Source organism: Pelodiscus sinensis, chromosome 7 (assembly GCF_049634645.1).
Source record: "Pelodiscus sinensis isolate JC-2024 chromosome 7, ASM4963464v1, whole genome shotgun sequence".
Taxonomy (NCBI): domain Eukaryota; kingdom Metazoa; phylum Chordata; order Testudines; family Trionychidae; genus Pelodiscus; species Pelodiscus sinensis.
The window spans coordinates 55093660-55116498 of NC_134717.1; the positions used below are offsets into that span (position 1 = coordinate 55093660).

At 44.4% G+C, this 22839-nt stretch overlaps 1 protein-coding gene across 15 annotated transcripts in view; it reads right to left on the reverse strand.

Moving 5' to 3' along the window:
• The window catches only part of PIKFYVE (phosphoinositide kinase, FYVE-type zinc finger containing), a 194361-nt gene that overhangs the window by 27828 nt on the left and 143694 nt on the right, over window positions 1–22839 (reverse strand). For 14 of the 15 annotated variants that reach the window (XM_075933821.1, XM_075933817.1, XM_075933820.1 and 11 more), the window contains 15 exons: window positions 19977–20155; window positions 18284–18397; window positions 15496–15604; window positions 15225–15379; window positions 14397–14487; window positions 12784–12844; window positions 8886–9041; window positions 5570–5690; window positions 4993–5088; window positions 4520–4603; window positions 4102–4193; window positions 2995–3159; window positions 2303–2362; window positions 816–992; window positions 161–264 (listed from right to left, as the gene is read on the reverse strand). In XM_075933821.1, coding sequence (XP_075789936.1) covers window positions 161–264; window positions 816–992; window positions 2303–2362; window positions 2995–3159; window positions 4102–4193; window positions 4520–4603; window positions 4993–5088; window positions 5570–5690; window positions 8886–9041; window positions 12784–12844; window positions 14397–14487; window positions 15225–15379; window positions 15496–15604; window positions 18284–18397; window positions 19977–20155 — 1764 coding nt within the window. The remainder of the gene's footprint in view (window positions 1–160; window positions 265–815; window positions 993–2302; window positions 2363–2994; window positions 3160–4101; window positions 4194–4519; window positions 4604–4992; window positions 5089–5569; window positions 5691–8885; window positions 9042–12783; window positions 12845–14396; window positions 14488–15224; window positions 15380–15495; window positions 15605–18283; window positions 18398–19976; window positions 20156–22839) is intronic. The other variant, XM_075933813.1, reaches the window with a different exon arrangement.

The window sequence follows — 22839 nt, forward strand, 5'->3', positions numbered from 1 at the left end:
TAAAAAAAAAAACTTTTCCTATAAGACTGCCCATATACACAACCAATCCTCCCTGTTATATCCATCAGAGCCCCTCATTTTCATTGCTAGTAGCCTGAAAATAATTAATCACTTAAATAAAATGACATATTCCAAAAACTAGCTTATACAAGGCTCCTACCTTCTGCTGAACAGCATTAGTGATGTAAATGAAGTAATGTGGGGCAAAGTCAAGGAAGGACTGGACCTCCAGACGAGGCATCTGCTTCAAAATGAATCTGTCATCTGTTTCAACAGAGAAAGGCTCAGTAATTCCAATTATAAGGAAACAACATGTGAGGTTGAATGCCTTCTACATATAGAGAGACTATACATCCTTCAAGACTTTGTCTTCCTTTGTGTCACTTAACTGAAGTTTTCTTTTTAAACCTTGACAGCAGCAAATTGTGTCTGTTGGGACAGTTCAAGATCTTGGCTCTCAGGATAGAATTTAAAAAAAAAAGTCTTAACAGTGATTTGCCTTAACAGTGACAGCCAGAAAAGTGATTACAGGTTTTCTTTCAATTATATTAAAAACTGACATCTCTTAAAGTTTTATATTTCATAAGAACATAATCTCCTTGACCAGCTATTGTCAGAACTGCTGAAAAGTGGACACTGATGGCATTTTCTGTGTGCACTTTATGAAAGTCTGTCATCCAGTTGTGTTTTGAGATTTGCAACTGAGTTCTCCAATCCCCTCTTGCTGCACCTAATGATTCAGAAAACACCCCTTCCACGAGAAACTATTAAGATTTTATTTATTTCTTCCCCTTTCATAAATAATCCAGTTTTACCTTCTGTCACATAGAATGCAGCTCCTGACTTGCCTCCACGGGCCTGCCATGGCAGTGAGTGAGACAGGGAGTGGATGAAGTCCTCCTCGTTGCTCCTGAGGATCACATCACGCATCTTATGAAACTCTCCAGCATAATAAATTCGGCAGTAGAACTTGGCATTAGCATCTGAAAACTCTGAAGAGAGATGTGGAGGGAGAAGGTCCTTCATTAATTAGGAAGCTAGAAGGTTTTTAAGTCCTGGCTTGACAAAGCCCTAGCTGGAATGATTTAGTTGGGATTAGTCCTGCTTTTAGCAGAGGGTTGGACTCAATGACCCTATGAAGTGCAAAGCTGGTTTTCCCAAGAGAGATTGTAGTCAGTAATATTTTTCAGTTGTGTTTAACTCAGGGGTGGGCAATATTTTTTTTGGAGGGGGGGGGGGGAGAAACCACTCCAAGAATTTGGAAAGTGGTTAAAGGCTGCACTCTTCCATGATGTTAATGGAGGTGGTGCAGGATCCTGGATGGAGACTGCATGAACGAGGTTGTGGGTGCAGAGGAGGATTCTGACCTGGAGTAGAGGTATAGAAGGAGGTACAGAGTCTGAGGGGGTTGTGACCTGGGATAGGAATTGGACTACAAGGACCTAGAGAGAGTATGGATGCAGAGGGTTTGGGTTGTGACCTGGGGCACGTGTGCAGGAGTGAGAGGAGGTTGGGTGGAGGAACAAAGGGAGGGAGTGAGGTGCCAGATGCAGGCCCTGGCCGAGAGGTACGCACCTTAGATAGCTCCCAGCCAGCAGTCCAGTGGGATCCAGGGGCAGGCTCCCTGCCTGCCATGCCCCCGCAGGCAGCTCAAAGTGGCCAGCTGTGGGGGGCATTGTGTATGCACAGTCTGGCACTTCAAGGGGTATCTTCCATGCAATGTCTGCATTTCAAGCACAGTTCAGGCAGCTCCCATTGGCCAGTTTCTGGCCAAAGGGTGTTGGAGAGGTTGTGCTGGGGTGGGGGCAGTGTGTGAAGCTCCCTTTCCCTGGGGTGCATGGCATTTAAACAGTGTGCAGGCACACAACAGGCAGGAAACCTTGGACAGGCTTCCTCTGGGCTGAAGGATGGTGGCAGGCTGGATTTTGCCTATCCCTGGGTTAAGTGTTTAGAAAGCTGGCTAGGTAGCAATTAAAAGGGAAAAGGATGGGTTTTGTTTTTATGTTAACACCCCCCCAAAGTTAGCCCGTGTTACATGCCAATGCTTGCTTCAGAACTACATATGAAGGTAATAAAGCTCTTGTAGGGCTCTTTTTGCAATTAACAACACTACTATTGCTTGAAGGACACTTGAATTTGTTAGTAAGATTGACATTGCACTGCAAACAGTCATTTTCCTGCTCAAGATGAACTGTCAACTCATCAGCTCCCAGTTTCATTAGGGAAATGCTCTGTTTTGTGAAGAGGGCAGTATGCCACCAGGAAATTCTCAATTAAGAGCTCCAAATTATCTCCTACTCACGAAGTTCCACATGGGGATTTGCTAACTGTTTCTTTTGTGCATCTCCTCCATCTGCTTCATCTGAAAAAGGCAAGAGAAACATTAACCAAGGCATGTACATTTAGCACCAAAAGCCACATTTTATAACAAGGTATGCTTAGTGCTGCATAGAAGTCACATTAAAGGAAGTTTGGGGTTTGCCAAAACATTTATTTTTATTAGCAACAGTAGTTCTAGAGCACCACTTGCCAAGATAATTAGATACTGCCTGAACAAGTTAAGATTCACAATCATACACAAATCATTTATTTTGCTAACTGAATTAACCTCAGTCTCACTGTTGAACAAGGTCATATTGGGCTTCAAATTGGGCTACAGAGATGAGATTCCACCTTAGTGTGCTATAAAAAACTGATGGTTACTAAAAGAATCCTGAAAGCACATTGTTAGTAGATACTGACAGAAATGCATTGTTCATTAAACTCCCTTCGGTACAGCTCTTGGTGCTACAGCCCTGAAGCCTTCACAAAGTTCACTTGTCTAGTACAGAGGGATGCTGGGCCTCGCAAGTGGAGCTCACTGAGTTTTCATGGGGTTTAGAGATCTAACACTTACTTCCCCTGGAATGGGTTGGAGTTTTGCTTGGTTTAGACAGACAGACTAGGTCCTGGGAGATGTGACGGTCCTAACGCATAACTAAGAAGAGCGCATACCTTGAGTATCTGCTCCTTGCCCCTCTGGACCTTCCTTGCCCATTTGTCCAACTTGGTAATAGGCACTATCTGCACCACGCAAAGTCTCTTTCTTCTGGGCAGACAGATCAGGGCTCTTCCCTCCCGTGCCACGGAAGAAGGATAGAACACCAGAAGCCTTTTTTGCTAAAGTGAGTGAGCAGAGGAAAGAGTGGAAACAGTTTCTACAGTCACTGCAACCCAGAAATGGTTATCGTAGAAATACTCTCAAGCTATCTTTCCAGCAGGAGGGGAAACCCCCATTCAACAGTAACCTATCTTCCAACTAATTTAAAGTATCTAGTTAGTTTTACAGAATGCTAATGCAGAATGCTTCAGAAGTCATTTGAGGAATTGCACATACCAACTGACTTGACTGCTTAATTGTTACATTTCAGAGGCAAAGTGCCCTGAGTGGATACAACATTTGTATCTGCAACGAGCTGCAGACATGTGCATTCATATTCACAGATGTGGATTTGCAGGACTCTACCAATACTTTAAAAAAGGCAAAGACAACTTGAAGCCGAAGAAAGCCTAACCTACACACCATGTCCCCATGCTCAAGATTTGATATATAACCAAGACCACAAGAGCCGTTTGGACTGTTACAATCATTGGTGACTTGGAAACTTTTCAACTGGGAAATACAAATGGCATTTTACAACCTCCCCTCTTCTCCCAGTTTCAAAATATTCTAACCACTATCCTTAAAAAAATTAACCAAGAGCACAAGACAGTACTAGAATCAAAGATGGGAACATAACAGGAGTCCAGGGTACAAAAGCTCACAGCAGAATACTTAAGTCTGCTACACAAAAAAAGAACTGAGGGCATCTCTGTTTTTAGAAGAGCTGAGTACCAAGAGAACACCCCCAGTGAGGGACTAATTTTCAAGCCAATATCAGGAATGCAAAAAATGAATGTACCTCCCCTGAGTTATAACAAATTGGATTTGGTTTCCAAGTTATATTTTCCTATTTTTAAGTTAGTTGCCATCAAAGACTACACATAAGCTTATTTGAGCTAACAGTGATTAAATCAATGCTTGTCTATGATGTGGGTACAATTTCTCTAAAACAATCTTACGCAGTTCTGCTTCAGCTGTGCGGTTTGCCGGTCCCACATTAGTCTCAGGCAATCGGACTGGGCTGCTGTTCTTTGGGTTGTTGTCTGACATACTGAAAGGGAAAGACATTCGGAATTATTTATGACCAGACTATATTTTCTGTGACCTAGATACATTAATTGTTCATAGGGCACTATATTATCCTCAATTTTAGATGAGAAAATGGGACCTCAGTTATTGCTATGAGACAGCTGACTATATTGTAACTGGCGGGGGAGGGGTGATACCCTCTGGACACTGGTTGCTATTAGAAACTGCAGCACTTGGCAGCTCCGTAAGTGCACACTAATGGATCCCCCCAGTTATGATTTTGGCTCTCCCTCCCCCACCATGACCACACGCTCTCCCTAAAACACTGCCAATGTTCCTATTTGTCACCTATTTGGTGGAAGTCCTTCTTCAGTACTACTCTTCAGAGATGCTTTGGATAGCTCATCTAAGGCATTTCTGTATTCCTTGCAACTAAAAGGGAAAGATTAGCGTATGTTACAATTACTACAATACCAATCCATTTGCTTTAATTCAGAGGCAGCAACAAGTAGGAGAGCAATTCCCTGGAGATAGGATACCCACCTTGTAGTTAAAAACAAATCCCACACAAGGCCCACTAGATCCAAACTCCGGTTATTTTATCTAAAAGGATTTTCAGAGCACTGCAGACAGTCTCATTTCCCTATGTACAAGAGCTGTCACTTCAATTTTGCAAGGAACACTCATATGGGGCTAGAAGAGGGTCTTGGATTTATAGATGTAACAGATGTAAAGCATTTACATGCTCCTTGAACAGAAAGGGCACTGAAGACTTTAGACATTTGGGATGAATCCAACAAACAGTGAATCAGTTTAAATACCTGAGTGCAAAAGCTATGATGGAGCTTGGCTCCTTTTCACAGACTGCAATGGGTACCCGCTCGTGCTCATACATTAGGTAATGCTTATCTGGGTCACTGCATAAGAATGAGAAAAAAGATTATTAATTTACAATAGCAGCTTCAGGAGCAACAGGTGAAGTTTTTGGTGAAGTTCAGACTATCAAATACACCCTCCACAACAGATTCTGCAAACTGGAAGCTCCACATGGACTTGAAAAGGTATTAGCTTTTCCCATCACAGATATTTATAGGCGGTACATTAGCTACAGGCTAATTTTACAATTCCATTAGGTATTACAAGGTAGCTAGAGAGTAAAAAGATTAACAGGATAGAGAAGACAGGGGTTGCTATAAGCAAGTTATATATTATTAGCAATTATGAATATTCTAGTAATCCAGGGATGTGTGTGTGGGGAAACCCAAGTTGTGACTATCAATTTCTCTCTCCAGCAGAAAGCAGTTGCACACCTTTCCATTTCTGTAGTTAATCCAGGATATCAGTTTGTTGTTTAACACACAATTTTCATGCCCATTGGCATTATTATATATTACTTACAAGGGGAATGGAATAGGATTATAGTTGTTTCCAGGCAACAAATTTGCCAAAATAGCTTTCATAGTAGATTTCTCCTTCACCTGGCTGTCCGTAGATCCCAACAAGTGTCCATCACATACATCTGGAATGAGGGTATGACTTAACTGGGGGTAATGAAGCATATACCAGAACAGTCAAACTTTACTTAAATTTCCAGTGGGCAGTATCTTGGGGGAGAAAAATGTATCTCTCATTTTATAAACTGAGAAGGTGAGGCAGTGAGGTTAAGGACCAGATTCCTAAAGAGTATAATTATATTAAGCACCTAAATTTAAAACCTTGCCCTAAAGGTTTTGCCTCAAGTTACAGCAGGCCTGTGGCAAGAGCCACAAGTGGAACCCAGAATGTCTAATTTCCATTTTATGGGTCCTATCCTGAGCCATGCTGCTGAACATATGCAAAGTCGGCTGCATGAGCAGCTGATTACCGTACTGCTTATTAATGTTTGCACTGTAACTCTGCCCATTTTTGTAGCGAACGTATTAAAATCTTCCCAGATCAAGATTTTTTCAGAAAAGCTGCTTGGTGGATGTCAGCTTGCAATACAACAATATTGGTTCAGTTACATTAGCTGGTGGGCCTTGTAACTTCATACTAGTTGTCAGCAACCTTTCAGAGGTGCTGAGATATGACTTATTCACCTCTATATATGGGTCTGAGTGCCTGTGATACTTTTTGAAGTAAATAATAGCCATACTTACAGCAACTTCATTAATAAAAAAGATGAAGATCTTACCTATTAGTGCAGGGGACAGCAACCTTTCAGAAGTGGCGTACCAAGATTTAACTTATTCACGGATCTGTGTGCCCGGGCAGGGTTAGGAGGGGGGAGGGGAGGCAAGGGCAGGCTGGGGAGAACCGTTTAATTTAAATTATGAAACGGTTTAAGCGTTTTAACTTTCTCATGTTAGTTTATCAAACTTAGACTCATAGAATCCTAGGGCTGGAAGAGACCTCAAGAGTCATCCAGTTCAGCCCCCTGCCCAAGGCAGGACCAATCCCAACTAAATCCACCCAGCCAGGGCTTTGTCAAGCCAAGATATAAAAACCTCTAGGGATGGAGATTCCACCGTCTCCTTAGGTAACCCATTCCAGTGCTTCATCACCCTCCTAGTGAAATAGTTTTTCCTAATATCCAACCTGGACCTCTCCCACTACAACTTGAGACCATTGCTCCTTGTTCTGCCCTCTGTCACCACTGAGAACAGCCTCTCTCCATCCTCTTTGGAACCTTCCTTCAGGAAGTTGAAGGCTGCTATCAAATCCCCCCTCACTCTTCTCTGCTGCACACTAAATAAGCCCAAGTCCCTCAGTCTCTCTTCATAGGTCATTAATCATTTTGGTTGCCCTCCACTGGACCCTCTCCAATGAATCCGCATCCTTTCCTTAGTGGGGTGCCTGGAACTGGACACAATACTCCAGATGTGCCCTCACCAGAGCCGAATAAAGGGGAACAATCACTTCTCTGGATCTGCTGGCAGTGCTCCTCCTAATGCAACCTAATATGCCATTCGCCTTCTTGGCTTAAAAGGGTGCACTGTTGACTCATATCCAGCTGCTCATCCACTGTAACCCTCACGTCCTTTTCTGCCGAACTGCTACTTAGCTAATTGGTCCCCAGCCTTTAACAATCTTGGGATTCTTCCATCCCAAGTGCAGGACTCTGCAACTTGTCCTTGTTGAACCTCTTCAGATTTCTTTTGGCCCAATCGTCTAATCTGTCTAGGTCACTCTAGACCCTATCCCTGCCCTCCAACGTATCAACCTCTCCCCCTAACTTCATTTTAAATAAAGTAAATTGTAAAGTCCAACAAAATATTTCCATGTTTTCTTTATTTAAGTCAGGGAAACCTTTTCTGAGTGGAGGGTCACTGACCCACAGAAAAATCAGTTGGGGACCACGTAAGTGAGGAGAAAAAAAACACCTCCAAAACCCCCGACCCTCACTGATGTAGACTCCAAATGAGATACCTCACTCCTGTGGTGCCCTAGCCTCACAGGATGAAGGGAAGAGAAGGGAGATGGGGAGACTGAGGTTCAAGGCTTCCCACAGATCAGATTTACTTTTCTGGGGATTTGGATTTAGTGGATTTTATGGACCTCCTTAGACTCTGGGGTAGGGACAAAAATGAGGGGTATAACGTGCAGGCCAGGGCTTCCAGCAAGTAGGATAGGGATGAGGTGCAGGGTCTGGGACGGAGGTAGGGTGCAAAAGCAGGCTGGGAGTAGGGCGTCTGAGCAGGTGGAGAGAGCAGGAGCAAGGGAGGGTGCAGTGTGGGACCAGGAAAGAGGGTGCAGCAGCAATGGTGGGTGCAGGAACAGGGTGGGGGTGTCTGGCCAGGAGGGAGGGTGCAGGAACAAGGAAAGGTGTCAAGAGTAAGCTGGGGGTGTGCGGTCTTGGCAGAGTGAGGGGACTGAGGTGTGTGTGTAGGATGGGGAGGGGAGACAGTACCTGGCTTTGTGCCCTCTTGCATCAACGGCTGCAGCCACCTGGTCTGGGGCCCACCCCAGAGCTGCAGCCACCTGGTCCGGGGCCTGCCCTTGACCCTATGGCTGCGGCAAAAGCACCTCTGGTCCAGACTGAGGCACCTCAACCCCAGTGCTACTTCCTCCCACCACAGTCTAACCTGCTGCAGGGAGGAGAGAGTGCTCTCCAGCAGCTGTGTGGGGGAAGAGGAGTGGGGCTGAGCTCCCTCCTGCATGCTGCTGAAAATCGGCTCGCGTGCCATAAACGGCATGCGTGCCATAGGTTGCCGATCCCTGCACTACACCCTTGCGACAGATTAGCATGCCTGAAGTCAGTCAATGATCAGATCTTGACCGTGGGTAAGGCGTTCTCCAGAATTCTTAGCCTCAGGAGAAAGAGGAGTGCCTTTCTGGCCAAAACTAAATGTTGAAGAGCATGTATGTACTCTTCATTCAAAGAGGGAAGGGTCAGTGAAGCAGAGGAGAAAGCATATGGAGAAAGGAGGATACCAATGGTCTTCCCTATATACGGGAGATTTTACGTTGTTAAAATGTCGTAACAAACTAATAAAGGTTCTGCTGCAGCTTCATGAGTTAACAATTAGGAAAGGTTAAGAGAAGCAGATGTGTATTTAATGTACTTTTGTGAGCTATAGTACACAGACTGCTATGTAAAGTGTTTGTTTCTCAACATCATGATTTTGAGAGGCAGTCAGACTAATTTAGTAACTGGTAATCTCATTTGCTAGCCACTACATAGCATGTCACATGACCAAAGGAAGTGGGAAATAAGCGCATCTTTGAACTGTACCTTCTGAGCTGCTGGTGGTGTCTGGTTCAGAGAGTGTACTAGCAAAGGAAGGGCCTCCTGTCAGCTGTTCCGACACAATTTCAGGAGGAGTTGGAAGCTGGAGATGGGTAGAGCTTGTGGAGCTCTGACTTGACAAGGTTGTCAAGAAACGGTCATCTATTGAACATACAAAAAGCCTAATAAGAACACTGGAAAGCATTTGAGGTTACCACGCAAAACAAGAATCTGCTTCCATCCCAGATCCTTTACCAAAAATCCACATTCACTTGGGCACCCATTTTTCCTCACATGTGTGACATAAGAGACCCTTCACTTGGAAAGTGAGCAGCAGTGTGAATGAGATCACAATTGCTAAATGGGGTTAACAGGAAAGTTGTCAAAAGCACTGGAGTCCCAGCTTTGAAAGCTACATGGGACTCACCTACACTTCATACGGCTGCAAGGCATCAGTGTGGACACTAGCTACCTCAACAGGAGATTGCCTCCTGTCGGCATAGGTAATCTACCTCCCCAAGAGACAGTAGCTGAGTCAAGAGTAGATATCTTCTGTCAACTTAGGCCATGTCTATACCTACTGGCGCATGGATGCTCCGAAGGTCAATCTTCCAGCATTCAATTTAGCCAGTCTAGTAAGGACCTGCTAAATCGAATGCTGAGGGTGGCTCTGTGGGTGCCAGTACTCTTACTCCTTGTGAGAAAGAGAAGTGAGAATCTGAAGTCTGAATCCAGATACCGTGACTCCAGCTATGCAATTCAAACTTCTCCTCTAGTGTAGACTAGGTGTGGTATAGTGTAGTATGGCTGGTGCAGTGTAGTGTTATCTACATGTGGCCTAACGGCTTCTACCTACAGGTGACTAAGTTTAACTTAACTATACAGGCATTCCCCGGGTTACATGGATCCGACTTACATCGGATCCCTACTTACAAACGGGGTGAGGCAACTCCACACTAGCTGCTTCCCCCCAGCAGACCAGGGAGACGCGAAGCTAGCACCCCCCTCTCCCCCCCCGCCACAGACCAGGGAGTCGTGGAGCAGCTTTTCTCAGCAGACACCTCAGCTTGAGAATAAAGGACTGAGGGAAGTGAGGTGTGGGAGAATAAACTGAGCTCTGGAGAAATGTTTGGCTAGAGTTTCCCCTACAGTATGTACCAGTTCCGACTTACATACAAATTCAACTTAAGAACAAACCTACAGTCCCTATCTTGTACGTAACCCGGGGACTGCCTGTACTATTTGGGAGTGTGGATTTTTCACACCCTTAAGCAACATAGTTATGCCAACTTAATTTTCTAGTGTAGACTAAAAAATTAGGCATTCCAGCTTCTTAGTCACTTAATGAGTTTTAGTGAAAGTCAATAGGGTACCTTAGCATCCAAGTTTTTCAAAACCAGGACTTCAATGCTTTTTGAATTCTAACTGGGTCTAGTGGCAGCATTTGGAAATTTTAAAATGATGATCAAGGTAAACTTCCATTGCACTCTTACTAATAAATCCTGATATTGCAATTGAGAACATAAGAAATCCAGTTTTCCTTTTTGTCATACATGCAGCAGATGCATTTATTGCATTCAATTCATCTCTGACAATAAAAAAAACAGGACTATGTAGCACTTTAAAGACTAACAAGATGGTTTATTAGGTGATGAGCTTTCGTGGGCCAGACCCACTTCCTCAGATCAAATAGTGGAAGAAAATTGGCATAACCATATATACCAAAGGATACAATAAAAAAAAATTAACACATATGAAAAGGACAAATCAAATTTCAGAACAGAAGGGGGGCGAGGGGGGAGTTATAAGACAAAGACAATGCCCTTTCTGGTTGAAATAGAAAGAAACTGTTTTTTCTTTGTGATCCTGTCTAATATTTGTTTTGTGGGCATTGATCCTTTGGTGAAGTGTCTGAGACGTTTGTCCAATGTACATAGCAGATGGACACTTTAAGCACGATAGCATAAATTATATTTCTGGATGAGCAGGAATATGTGTTCTTGATCTTGCCCGAGCTCCCCCCCCCCCCCCCCACCGCCTGCTCCCCCCCGTCCCTGCAAAGCCGCGGGGAAGCTGGCAGCGGAGCAGTCCAGGCGCGCCTGGGCTGCCTTGCTGCCCGAGCCCCCCCGCAGCTTTGCAAAGCCGCGGGGAAGCCGGCAGCGGGACAGCCCAGACACCCTGCGGCTGTCCCGCTGCCGGCGTCCTCAGAGGCTTTGCTCCCCATCTCCCTGGTCTGCTGGTCTCCAGCAGACCAGGGAGACTGGGATCAAAGCCGCGGAGACCCAGGCGGCAGGACCGCGGTGCGTCTCGGTCCGCCGCCCGTGTCTTCCTGGTCTGCTGGGGTGGGGGGGGGGTGCAGCTAGTACGCGCCCCCCCAAGCAGACTAGGCTTTTCTCCGGACGCCTGTGGCAGAGCAGCTGGGGTGCTGCCGGTTGGGCGCTACTGGAGCAACCCAGCAGCACCCCAGCTGCTCTGCCCCAGGCGTCCTGATTCAGCCGCTGCTGAAACTGACCAGCGCTGACTATAGGAAGCCCGAGGCAGAGTTGCTCTGCCCCGGGCTTCCTGGAATCAGCTGCTGATCCGTTTCAGCAGCAGCTGACTTGGGGACGCTTGGGGTTCTTAAGTTGATTCTGTATGTAAGTCAGAACTGGCGGTCAGTTTCAGCAGCGGCTGAATCTGGACGCCAGTTCCGACTTACATACAGATTCAACTTAAGAACAAACCTACAGTCCCTATCTTGTACGTAACCTGGGGACTGCCTGTATATACTAACCAACTGCATAGCTCTTGAGCAGCATACCTTAAACACAGTTTTAAGCACAACACGGTTAATCCATATTGATACCCAATATACAGGAGAGCCAAAATATATCTTAATCATACATAGAAACTTTCCTGAGGTAACCATCAGGATGATTGTTCTGTGCCAAACAGTATACTTAACTATTTATCAGAGGCAATGTGTGTGTGTGTGAGGTGGGGCGACAATGGGTCACATGCACTTTAACAGCCACACATGGCCAGAGTAGCAGCGTGAGTTGGGGCCGCATTGCTTCACTTCCCTCACTGCGGTTGGAGGACGTGGTTGGTGGAGGAAGACGACCCTCTGCTGCCGATACCACACTATTCTCTGGGGCCACCTTGGTTTGGGGAAGAGGCAGAGCTGTGGTGAAGGGTGGGGGTGCCCAGCCTTTACCCAGGCTGGGTGTGCATGTGGCTTGTGGCCTTATGGGTCCCCCCCCTTGTCAGATACCTTTGCTGTGGATCACATCAATTTGAAATTGAAGTAGGTCATGCCACCTAGCTTTAGTGTCATTCGCAAACTTGCTCAAGTGCAATCCATATCCTCATCCAGGTCACCAAAAACGATGTTGAACAAAACAGACCCTAGAACCAATCCTTAGGGCACTCCGCTTGAAACCAACCGCCATCCAGACATCAAGCCATTGATCACTACCTGTTGGGCCTGACAATCTAGCCAGCTTTCTATGCACCTTACAGTCCCCATTCATCCAATCCATACTTCCTTAACTTGCTGGCAAGAATATTGTGCAAGACCCTAGTGCAGCAACAGAGTCCACAGGTAGCACATTTGGGATTTTGCAGCCTTAAGTGCTTTGAGAACTTTCAGGCAGTCTTGTACAATAACTCTGTTTCTATGCAAGATATATACTACCTTTCCTTCCTATCCTCCTTTGATAGTCATTTACATTAAAATGAATCCATTATGTCATAAATGAATTAAGGAAAAGATATGTATCGTATGTAGTGTAACAGTCTCAAAATGGAAAGTTTGCAAACACACCAATACTCATACATTGGCAGCTTTAATTATTTTAGATGAGAAGGAGCTGAGGTGAGCAATTCTATCATGTTCTTACTAGAAAACATTATCTACACAGACCTCTCTCTCCATTCTGTGGGGCTGGAGAAGCGTTACGGGGCGAGGCGTCCATTGCACTGATCTGTAAAAAGAAAGGTTGACAGAACACATGCTACTGAAAATGCAGCCAACAGTCCTATTTTCTTTACAGCTATATCCCCTATGATGGGGCAATTACAAATAAAGCAGCATCACATTTTCAAAAGAAGCAAGCCCCATCATTTTTAGCTTCAGCAACACATATGCCTGATGTGTGGCAGTACGTGCTAGTCAGAAGATATTCTGTAAGCCTGCTTGTGACTAAAAAGTAAGAGCTGTACTCGAAGAGAGACAATAGAATATAGGTTACTGCTATAATGGCTCATGATTCTCTTTGTTACATCTCAGGTTAGAGTCCTGTGCCACAAGTTTTCAGAGTTTAGTAAGTACTCTCTCCCATACCTCACTTCTAAGTGACAATTTCAGATTTGTACTGAAGTAAATATGCCCATTATTCTTACTATTAAGTTTTATAACAGTGGTGAGCAACCTGCAGCCCACTGGGTTTTACATGTGATCACGAGACACTTTGTTTACCCTTGCTGAGTATACAGGTGATGAGTATTACTATACCCGCCCCTAATTACTATTTACTGAACTTCTAATTAAATCACCACTTTTCTACACTACAAACTTTCCAAATCAGCAGGTTACAACGATTACAAAATTCTGAAAATATTTTATACGGAGACATGAGGGTATGTAAAGGACAACAAAGAGCAGCTGCTGCTTATCTATCTTTTTAGGCTACAAGAAAAAGGAAAAGAGCATATTTATACATCAGAAAGGATGTCACCTGCTTTTGCCTGACCCTAATCTATCTTTTCAGACTGTAGAAACAAAGGGAAAAAATATGCTTTAGGGCAATGCCTGCTGACCCCTTACCACTATCCCAGACCACTATTAATTTTTACATATCACAACAGTAAACAGTTAAACTTCCTCAGACCCGCTGATGGCAGGGAAAGAGGGGGGAGAAGGGGACAAATTTCCCTGGAGCCTGACTATTCAAAAGGGCTTGGGGTTCCTGGCTACTACTGCGGTTACTGCTGGAGACCCAGGCCCTTTAAACTGCTGCTGGAGTCTGCGGGCTGCCTGAGGGAAAGAAGTTGCTGTGGACCTACCCCTTCATGGGAGCACAGAGCTGGATTTCGCCACCCTTCAACCCCCACCTTACCCAGGTGCCTGGAAAAATCTCTCTACCCCCCCCCCCCCCCCCGAAATACTTTCTCTGTACTAAATCACCATTTACATTGTGATACAAAATCTAGTGCATAAATGTCTTTTTTCAAGCCAAAAAGAATACTCAACATCAATGTCTGGTTTTGATTGCTTACACGTGGTATTGCATTTGACAGTCCCCAGTTTTTGTATTTTTAAAATTTACATTTTCTTCACTGTAACTATACAGAAAGCTAGATAAACATATGATGTTTTAGAACTCTTCAGAGGAACAATGGTGCAACATCCTCCGCATAGGAAAGTTATTTTGCACGTCTACAATATTTTTCCCTTTTTAAAAGATGGGAGAAGCTATTTTAGACCAGTTTGCTTCTAACCAGCATGGCAGTTTCAAGGTAACAGAATGAGATTACCTTATTTTCTTCACCTTGCCTCAGCCTTCCAGGACTAGGTGGTACTGAGGGTCGTTTTCTTCCCTTCTCCTGCTGGAAGAGATCCTGTAATCTGAGAGAGAAGGAAAGAGTAATCATTGGGCCATGCCTAAACACTATGGTAATACAAACAAACAGTATATTCAATGAGAAGAGTTATGCCAGATAAATATTATCATTCTGAGGGAAATCTATAAATATTGTCCATGCTGAGATTTAATCAAGTGTGTATCTTCATAATATTTTCTGGTCACCTCTGGTACTTATTAAAATGTTCTGCTTGACTAAATAAGATTACAATTAGCTGTGAACAGATCATTCTTTTCCCTCACACCTCATAGTAGGAGCCTTAGTGTTCAAGTCAGAACCGTTTTCAGAGTCACATATTGGTCATGAGAGATGGTTTAAATAACTGCAATAAAGAAATGCACTGATAAGTTGCCTGTACTTAAAATATTTATTCAAAATAATGTGCAGAGGATCAGTTGCCTTATTTAGGTTATCTTCTCATTTTCACCTTTATTCCAGCTGTGCCTCGTTTCCCATACAAATTGTGGTTCTTCAATAAGTCTGTACAATTTTACAGCAGAATTTGAAATACATTATGTATAATTCCACTCATTCAAGTCTAACCGTTTATAAGCAGGTTTTTACAAATATAATTCCACCTTTACACTCTCATTATGTAAATATGACTAGTTACTAGCAAGGTACTGCAATAAGTTGCTCTGTGATTGTGGCAACACACACACACAAATAGGGAGAAAGTGCAGTAGAATCTTTTACCTAGGTTGCTAGCATCTCTCTTACCTATTATTCCAGGCTTGCAGCATCTCACAGAGGCCCTGTTTCTTGACTATCAGAGACTCAAAGAGAGACTGCAACTGCTGAGGGGTGTCCTGTGAAGTAGACAGCATCCTTGCTTGGATCTTCTCAATCCAGTTCCGGAACTCTACCTCTTCCATCTATCGTAGGAAAGTGAGATTTTTTTTCCAGTATTCTGCTATATCCGTGTAACAACTGCTAGTGGCAATATATCATTTTTGCCCTGCATTTCACTGATACAAAAGCAGCATGTTACCTCTTTTTGTGCAAAAAGGTCTTCCATCTTCTCTTCCCTTGTTTTGCTGAAAGTATCAGTTTTCAAAGAGGTGAGACGATCATCAACAGCAAGGTACACATGTGAAACCCTGTGGTAAGAGGAAAAAACAATGGAGCCCTAATTCAGAATCTCAGAACTAAAATGTGGACCAAAAGTGTTCTTTAGTAGAACACAAGCTCAATTTGACACTAGAGTTTTGCAACTTATTCCTGCCCTGTAACAGCTTATGCCACTCTGCTTCAATGGGACAATTTGAGGGAGTGAGTCCACTCTCAAACAAGACGCAAGACCAGTGCCCCCTTGAAAGGAGAATTCTGTAGACTCTTCTAAAAGACCACAAAGAAAGCCTGCTGTTCTGACCAATTTTCTAAGCTATGGCAACTGTCTTTGAAGGCACACACAGAATCATCATTTAAAACAGAATATTCCATTAGAAAGAAAGCAGAGTTAAGGTAACAAATAGCTAGAATACATTTACCACCTTTGTCTGCTAAGAATGGCAATGCAATCTGAGAATTATTGTACCTTCCTGATTTAAGGCTAATCTATGTTTGAGAAATACAATGCATAAAACCAAGCTGAATAGGAAAGACCATCTCTTCTTACTGTCCCTTCAGTAGTTTAGCACTGAACAGAATACCTTGATGCAACTGTAGCAAGTTGCTACTAAAAAGAGATCAGCAGGATGGGAACCCTGCCAGTTTTCCCCAGCCATCTTTTCCATCTCTCCGAACAACCTACAAGCAAGACAGCAGTTTCTTCCGCAGTCTGAGGCAACAATCAAACTACATTCAATCGCCTGCTGCTCAATTACAGTCAGCTAAAAATAAACACTACGAGGAAACAAAGTACAGGCAGTCCCTGGGTTACGTACAAGATAGGGACTGTAGGTTTGTTCTTAAGTTGAATCTGTATGTAAGTCGGAACTGGCGTCCAGATTCAGCCGCTGCTGAAACTGATTAGCAGCTGATTCCAGGAAGCCCGGGGCAGGGGCTTCCTGTAGTCAGCCACTGGTCAGTTTCAGCAGCGGCTGACTTGGGGACGCCTGGGGCAGAGCAGCTGGGGTGCTGCTTGGTTGGTCCAGTAGCGCCGCCGCTCCTCGGCGCTACTGGACCAACCCAGCAGCACCCAAGCTGCTCTGCCCCAGGCGTCCTGATTCAGCCTCTGCTGAAACTGACCAGCAGTGGCTGAATCAGGACTCCTGGGGCAGAGCAGCTGGGGTGCTGCCCGGTTGGTCCAGTAGCACCCAGAGCGGCGCTACGGGACTAACTGGCAGCGCCCCAGCTGCTGTACCACGGGTGTCCGGAGCAAAGCCGCGAAGCACGGGGGCAGCAGGACAGCCCAGCCGTGCCGTGGCTGTCCTGCTGCCCTCGGGCTCCGTGGCTTTGCTCTGCTTTGCTCCCCGTCCCCCTGGTCTGCAGACCAGGGGGACGGGGGGCAAAGCAGAGCCAAGCCGCGGAGCACACAGTGGACAGCCCAGACGCGTCTGGGCTGTCAGCTGGCCGCGTGCTCCGCGGCTTGGCTCTGCTCCCTCCCCACCCCCCCGTCCCCCTGGTCTGCAGACCAGGGGGACGGGGGGGGGGGGGGGGGGCAAAGCAGAGCAAAGCAGAGCCAAGCCGCGGAGTGCGTGGGCAGCAGACAGCCCTGTCCGCTGCCCGCGTGTTCCGCCGCTTTGCTTCCTCTCCCTGGTCTGCTGGAGACCAGGGAGAGGAAGGGCCCTGTTCATAACTGCGGATCCGACATAAGTCGGATCCGCGTAACTCGGGGACTGCCTGTATCTGAAATCAAACCAAATTCAATACAATTGGTTTTGCTCAGGAAGCAATTTAAATATTTTCCTTTTAACATTTTATAAATTGAAATCAGAAGTTGAAAGTGTCAGAAGACCAGACAATTCAGATGCACCAGAGAACCTGGATACAAAAAAAGGTTTCCAAATTAAGCTTTCCAAATTAAGCTTCACAGACAGGATCTCTCACTCATTTTTTGGGTATTACAGAGAGGCAGCAATATTGTTTATAGGTTGAGGATTTTCATTATAACCGCATGCTTCCAGGGTCAGGATCATGAATTCTGACAATGAATGACAATTTTAATGATTACTTAGGAAAGTTCTATAAGAACACGTTGGGATATCTATAGAGAAGTCAGGAAATTTAAATAAATAATAAAAAAGACTAGCCAGGAACATTAAAAAGTATAATTATGCCAAACCTATGGGGGAAGGGGAGAAGAAAGAGTCCTCAGAGTAACTATAATGCAGTTAAAAGGTAAGATTCCCCGTTTAGATAGATGTGATGTACAAGCTCTGCTTGAGTGAGCAAAGTAATGATAGCTTGGGGGATCAGCGGCCTGGACAGTGGCATGGAATCCCTGCCCTAGTACGTACACAAGGGTCATCCAGATGATACTTTGGCAGGTAGCCTGAATCATTATCCAGGCCACCTTGTGCATTCTGCTATTTCTAATGTGCTAGCATGACCATAGTGTGTCTATTCACACTGACAATTGCACCTCCCAGCTGCTGTGGAGATATACTCACTACATTAAGTGGAGAGGGTCAGAATTAAGATTAATATAGGAACCTTATTTTGTCCCTCTTAGGAATTTCAATTAACTAGTCTGCTACAAGCTCTTACATTTAACTTAAAATATAGTTAGCAAATGCTTTCTTTAGTTACTGCAGCAATGATGGCTCCATGTTCTTTAAAACTTAAGTCATAAATAAGAAGAGTGAGTAGGTGAAGAAAAACAAAACAAAGCTTACTTTTGAGAGAAATCCTTCAGATCCTGCAGAATAGTAACTTTTAATGGAGCTTGACGTTTGATGTAGATTTTGGGGAGAGGAACACACACCTCTAGCAGTCGGATTGGAGAATAACTAAAAAGCAATAAAACACAATGGTGAAAATGAAACCCTGCACCACCGCATCTTTCCCACCCTTCTGCTGTTAGATTCTTTCAACTGCTGCACAGAGTATCAGAAAGAGCCCTGGAAATACATGGCAAAGCCGGATATACCTCAGCCTTCCAGGATACTATCATGTGTGTGCTGCTTCAGCAGCTATGTAAAAATGAGCACATGAACCATGCTATAAACCAGCAGGTGTAACGTGGTGACACAAGAGTGGTCATTTCTTTCACCTTATGCAGCCTGCCTATGGTCTGTGGTTCCATCATGTTGAGCCCCTTATTCCTAGAGACTGCCAGCCCCCATGCTCCAGCATTGCACAGAACTGTGTAACTGGATAGTGCCAGACATGCTGTACTTCTAACAGACGTACAAACTATAGTATAGATTGGGGTGGCCAACCCACGGCTCTCAAGCAGTATGCAGCTCTTTGTTCAAAGAAATGTGGCTCTTGCTAGTTTGTAGCCACATGCCCGAACAGCTCATGGCCAGCTGCTTTGTGCACACACCCCAGCACCTGGAGGGAGAGGTGTGTGGTTGCGGCAGCAGCAGCTCCAGTGAGACCCACGTATTGGGTTAGAGCAGAGGGGCAGGGCTGAGGGTGCCTGGTACTGGGGGAAGGGAGGGGTATTGGGTTAAAGTAGGGAGGGAGGGGGTGTCTGGCTCAGGGGGAGGGCATTGGGTTGGGGGAGAAGGGGCGGCTGAAGCACCTTACACTCAAAGTCTTCATGGATACAGAATATGGCAGCAGACACAGATGTCATTTAAATTCCAGGGTAAAAAAAAAGAATCAGCATGTACCTGGTTTACACTGTTTCTTTAAAGAAAATTCAAAGGGTCTATTGTTTGCCAGGCTGAAGCAATTATTCTGAGATGAGTCTGTCCCGTGTTGTTTTTGAACCTCTCATATTTGCAGTCTGGGACAGATCTGAATTTTTAGAACTATAAAAAAGCCATAATCTTAAAAAAAAGGAAACCATGCCAGAGATCAACAAGCTGGAGTGAAACAAGCACTTCAAATTGTGCTAATTTACTTCTCAGTTCAGTTTAATTTTAAAAAACTCACAGGACATAATAGACAGTAGTGTTAAAATTTAAAATATACGGTGAGGATTCTTATTTTTAGTGTGAGAATATTACTATATTTTCAAAAGGTTTTTTTAATTTGATGTTTGTTCCTTGACAAATCCTCTGAAGATCTATGGACTAGCCGTGAATTTAAGTGACTAGAGACTGTTTTTATTGGTTTTTGTCCAAAATGTACTGTAATGTTATTTTTATCACTACATTTTGTGTTAGATAGATAGATACATTAGACAGAAATATATAATATGTGGCTCTTTGCACTCTATCCACAGCTATTTTGGCTCTTAGTTTCTAATTGGCTGGCCACCCCAGTATAGTTTATCCTTTTTCCTTTTTGACATCTCAAGATTCACTTTATTAATCTGGCGGCCAGAAAGATTATGGTTGCTCATTCCAGCTTGACCCAAACATGTTATGTGGTCATGCAATCTAAACTGGGTGGAACCTGGAAGTGAAAGCTTACCTGAAAGATGCCACCATCTGATTATAGGAAAAATACTGATGATAGTCATGGTGAATAGAATGACCACAAGGCTCTGCATTGGCTCTTCGTGTGTACGGATACCCATAGAATCGCAATTCAAGATATTTTGCAAATGACATAGACCAAGAATCATTGGAAAGTGGGACAACTGGCGTGACCTGAAATTTGAAAAGAGATTTTAATAGGAACAGACCAATGACAGGTAAAAAAAAGCATTGAGTAAATGGTAAGAAAAACTAGCTTAGTCCAAGATGTGATTTAGTATTCAAGCAATTCAGAAACTATGGTTAGGAATCTGAAGTGTGTACGCATGTGAGTGTGTACACACACACATACACACACACACACACACACACAAAAAGAGTGTTGTGATGCCTGCTTTAGTAGCATCATTTGTGTCAGTGCTAAGACAGCAACTGACTTCACTGCATTTCAGCACCTTGAAAGATTTAAACAAAAATGCCCGAGTTCTGAATTTTGAAGATTTCACCGACGCTGAAGCATCTATATTTATATTTACAAATTTTAAGTGCATTTTTTCCCTGCATATATTGTAATGTGTTATGCGTCTGAGTCCACTTCAAGAATGTTAACACTCATGCGTCTGAGTCCACTCATATTCAAGAATGGTAACAGCTAGGACCACCACATTTAAAAGCTTTCTTTTAATTAACTTAAAGCAAGGTCAGGGTTTGATTGTTCCAAGAAAATACTAAGTGCCAGGAATGGGACTGTTTTCTATAACATGGAGGGGCTCAGCGAGAAGGGATGTGATACTTATGAGTGGCCACTCAGGGCTGCGAGTGCAAGGGAGAGCTATATGCAGATTGACCACTGGGGACAGTTGCACCACCAAGAGAATGGCCAGTAGGCATGGGGGCTCTGCCATCAGACCAGGTAAGTAGTCCCCCTGAACCAAATCCCTCCCGCTCTGGCCCTTGGTACTGGCGAGGCCACATGTGGAGTACTGTATCCAATTCTGGGCCCCTCCCCTCATTACAGATAGGATGTGGATGCATTGGAGAAAGTCCGGCAGAGAGCAACAAACAACGATTAGGGGGCCGGAGAACACGACTTATGAGGAGAGGCTGAGGGATTTGAGCTCATTTTGTCAACAGCAGAGAAAGGGTTTCCAAAGAGGATAGAGAGCGGATGTTTTCAGTGGTGACAGATGACAGAATGAGGAGCAATGGTCTCAAGTTGCAGTGGGAGAGGTCTAGGTTGGATATTAAGAAAAACTACTAGGAGGGTTAGTGAAGCACTGGAATGAGTTACTAGGGAGGTGGTGGAATCTCCATCCCTAGATGTTTTTAAGTCTGGCTGGACAAAGCCCTGGCTAGGATAATTTAGTTGGGATTGGTCCAGCTTTTAGCAGGGGGTTGGATTCGAGATTTCTTTCAACTCCTGAGATTTCTTTCAACTCTATGATTCTGTGACTGAAGTTTTGTTTATGGGACATTTTCTACATGCAAGAATTGCAACTGTCTTCAGCTATCACATTAGGTGTACAGGAGGCTAGTGGACAGGGGACTACTGTGTCCACCCCAGAGGCCTGCTTTCTCTCCTTCCCCCCGCCACTGTGGCCAAAGACCGGGAGGAAGGGAAAGGGTTTGAGGCAGTGGGGCTACTTAACATGCTATCAGGCAAGATGGCAGAGCCCCAGTCCTGCTGGCCACTCCCTTGGTTATGCGGCTGCCCCTAGAGGACACACTGCAAAATAGCTCTCCCCTGTGAGCTCACTGCTCCCAGTGGCCACTCATATTGCAACCTCCGAACAGCAGCACCTCCTTTTGCCCATTATGGAAAACAATCCTTTTCCCAAGGCTTCTGGTTCTCCTGCCACAACCAAACCCTGACCTTGCACTAAGTTAGAAGAGGAAGCTGCATGCCAAATTTGATGGCCTTAATTCTTACCATTTAGGAAGAATTTTTTAACAGACTTGCAGACAGACACACTATATATAATTAGAATTTAAATGTACAGGAAATAAAATTAATTTAGGGGGTCTTTAATAAAAGTCTTTCCTAAAGACTGGCAATTATGAGTAATTTCTTATATTAAACAGAAGTTAAGTTTGTTTTTAACTCTAGGGAACATATAACTAGTTTTCTTAAATAGGTGTACAATAATTACTTAAGTTATAAGTATGTACTTTTACTAATTTCTGGATTTTAGAAAGGAAATAAAATGAATCTAACATTGTATTTATATTATTGAGTATTTTAGTGCTGAGCTAAATAAATCTGTAGGTAGTTTTGAAACGGATTACAGCAGGTGCTGTTGGACTTGATACAGACACACACAATATGTATAGCTATTGCAAGAGTACATTGGGTAGGAGATGGTTTTAGGTCAGTTAATGGGCCAATACATCAGAGAAGAGTGAATTTTGTGTCTCTCCTTCTGACTACCACAATGTTCGACAAATTTCCTTATGGCCAGAGAACCACAATCTCCTGGGCACATATGGAAATAACTCCATTTAAAAATCAATGGAATTCCTGCTTGTTTGTGCCTGAAATTAATTTGATCCGGTGTGAGAGCACTGTGATGGGGTGAGGTCACAAAAGACCCCCCATGGGGGCTTCCCAGAGTGCTGATATGGCCACTGCCACCCCCCTTTTTGCTCTTTGAGGCTTCTCACTGCCCTGTCCTGCTAGGCTAGCTCCCTGGTTTCCCCCAGCCAAGGCACAGAGCTGAGAATCATGCCCCTCTCCCCGCCCCTGAAGAGCAATGCCGACACTGAATCTCTTCAGGTGCAAAGAAAATGCAGTTTTGGGCCCAGCTTCCAGGGATACCACTCCCCAAATTAGATCAAAACCCACAATGAATAATTTAGGT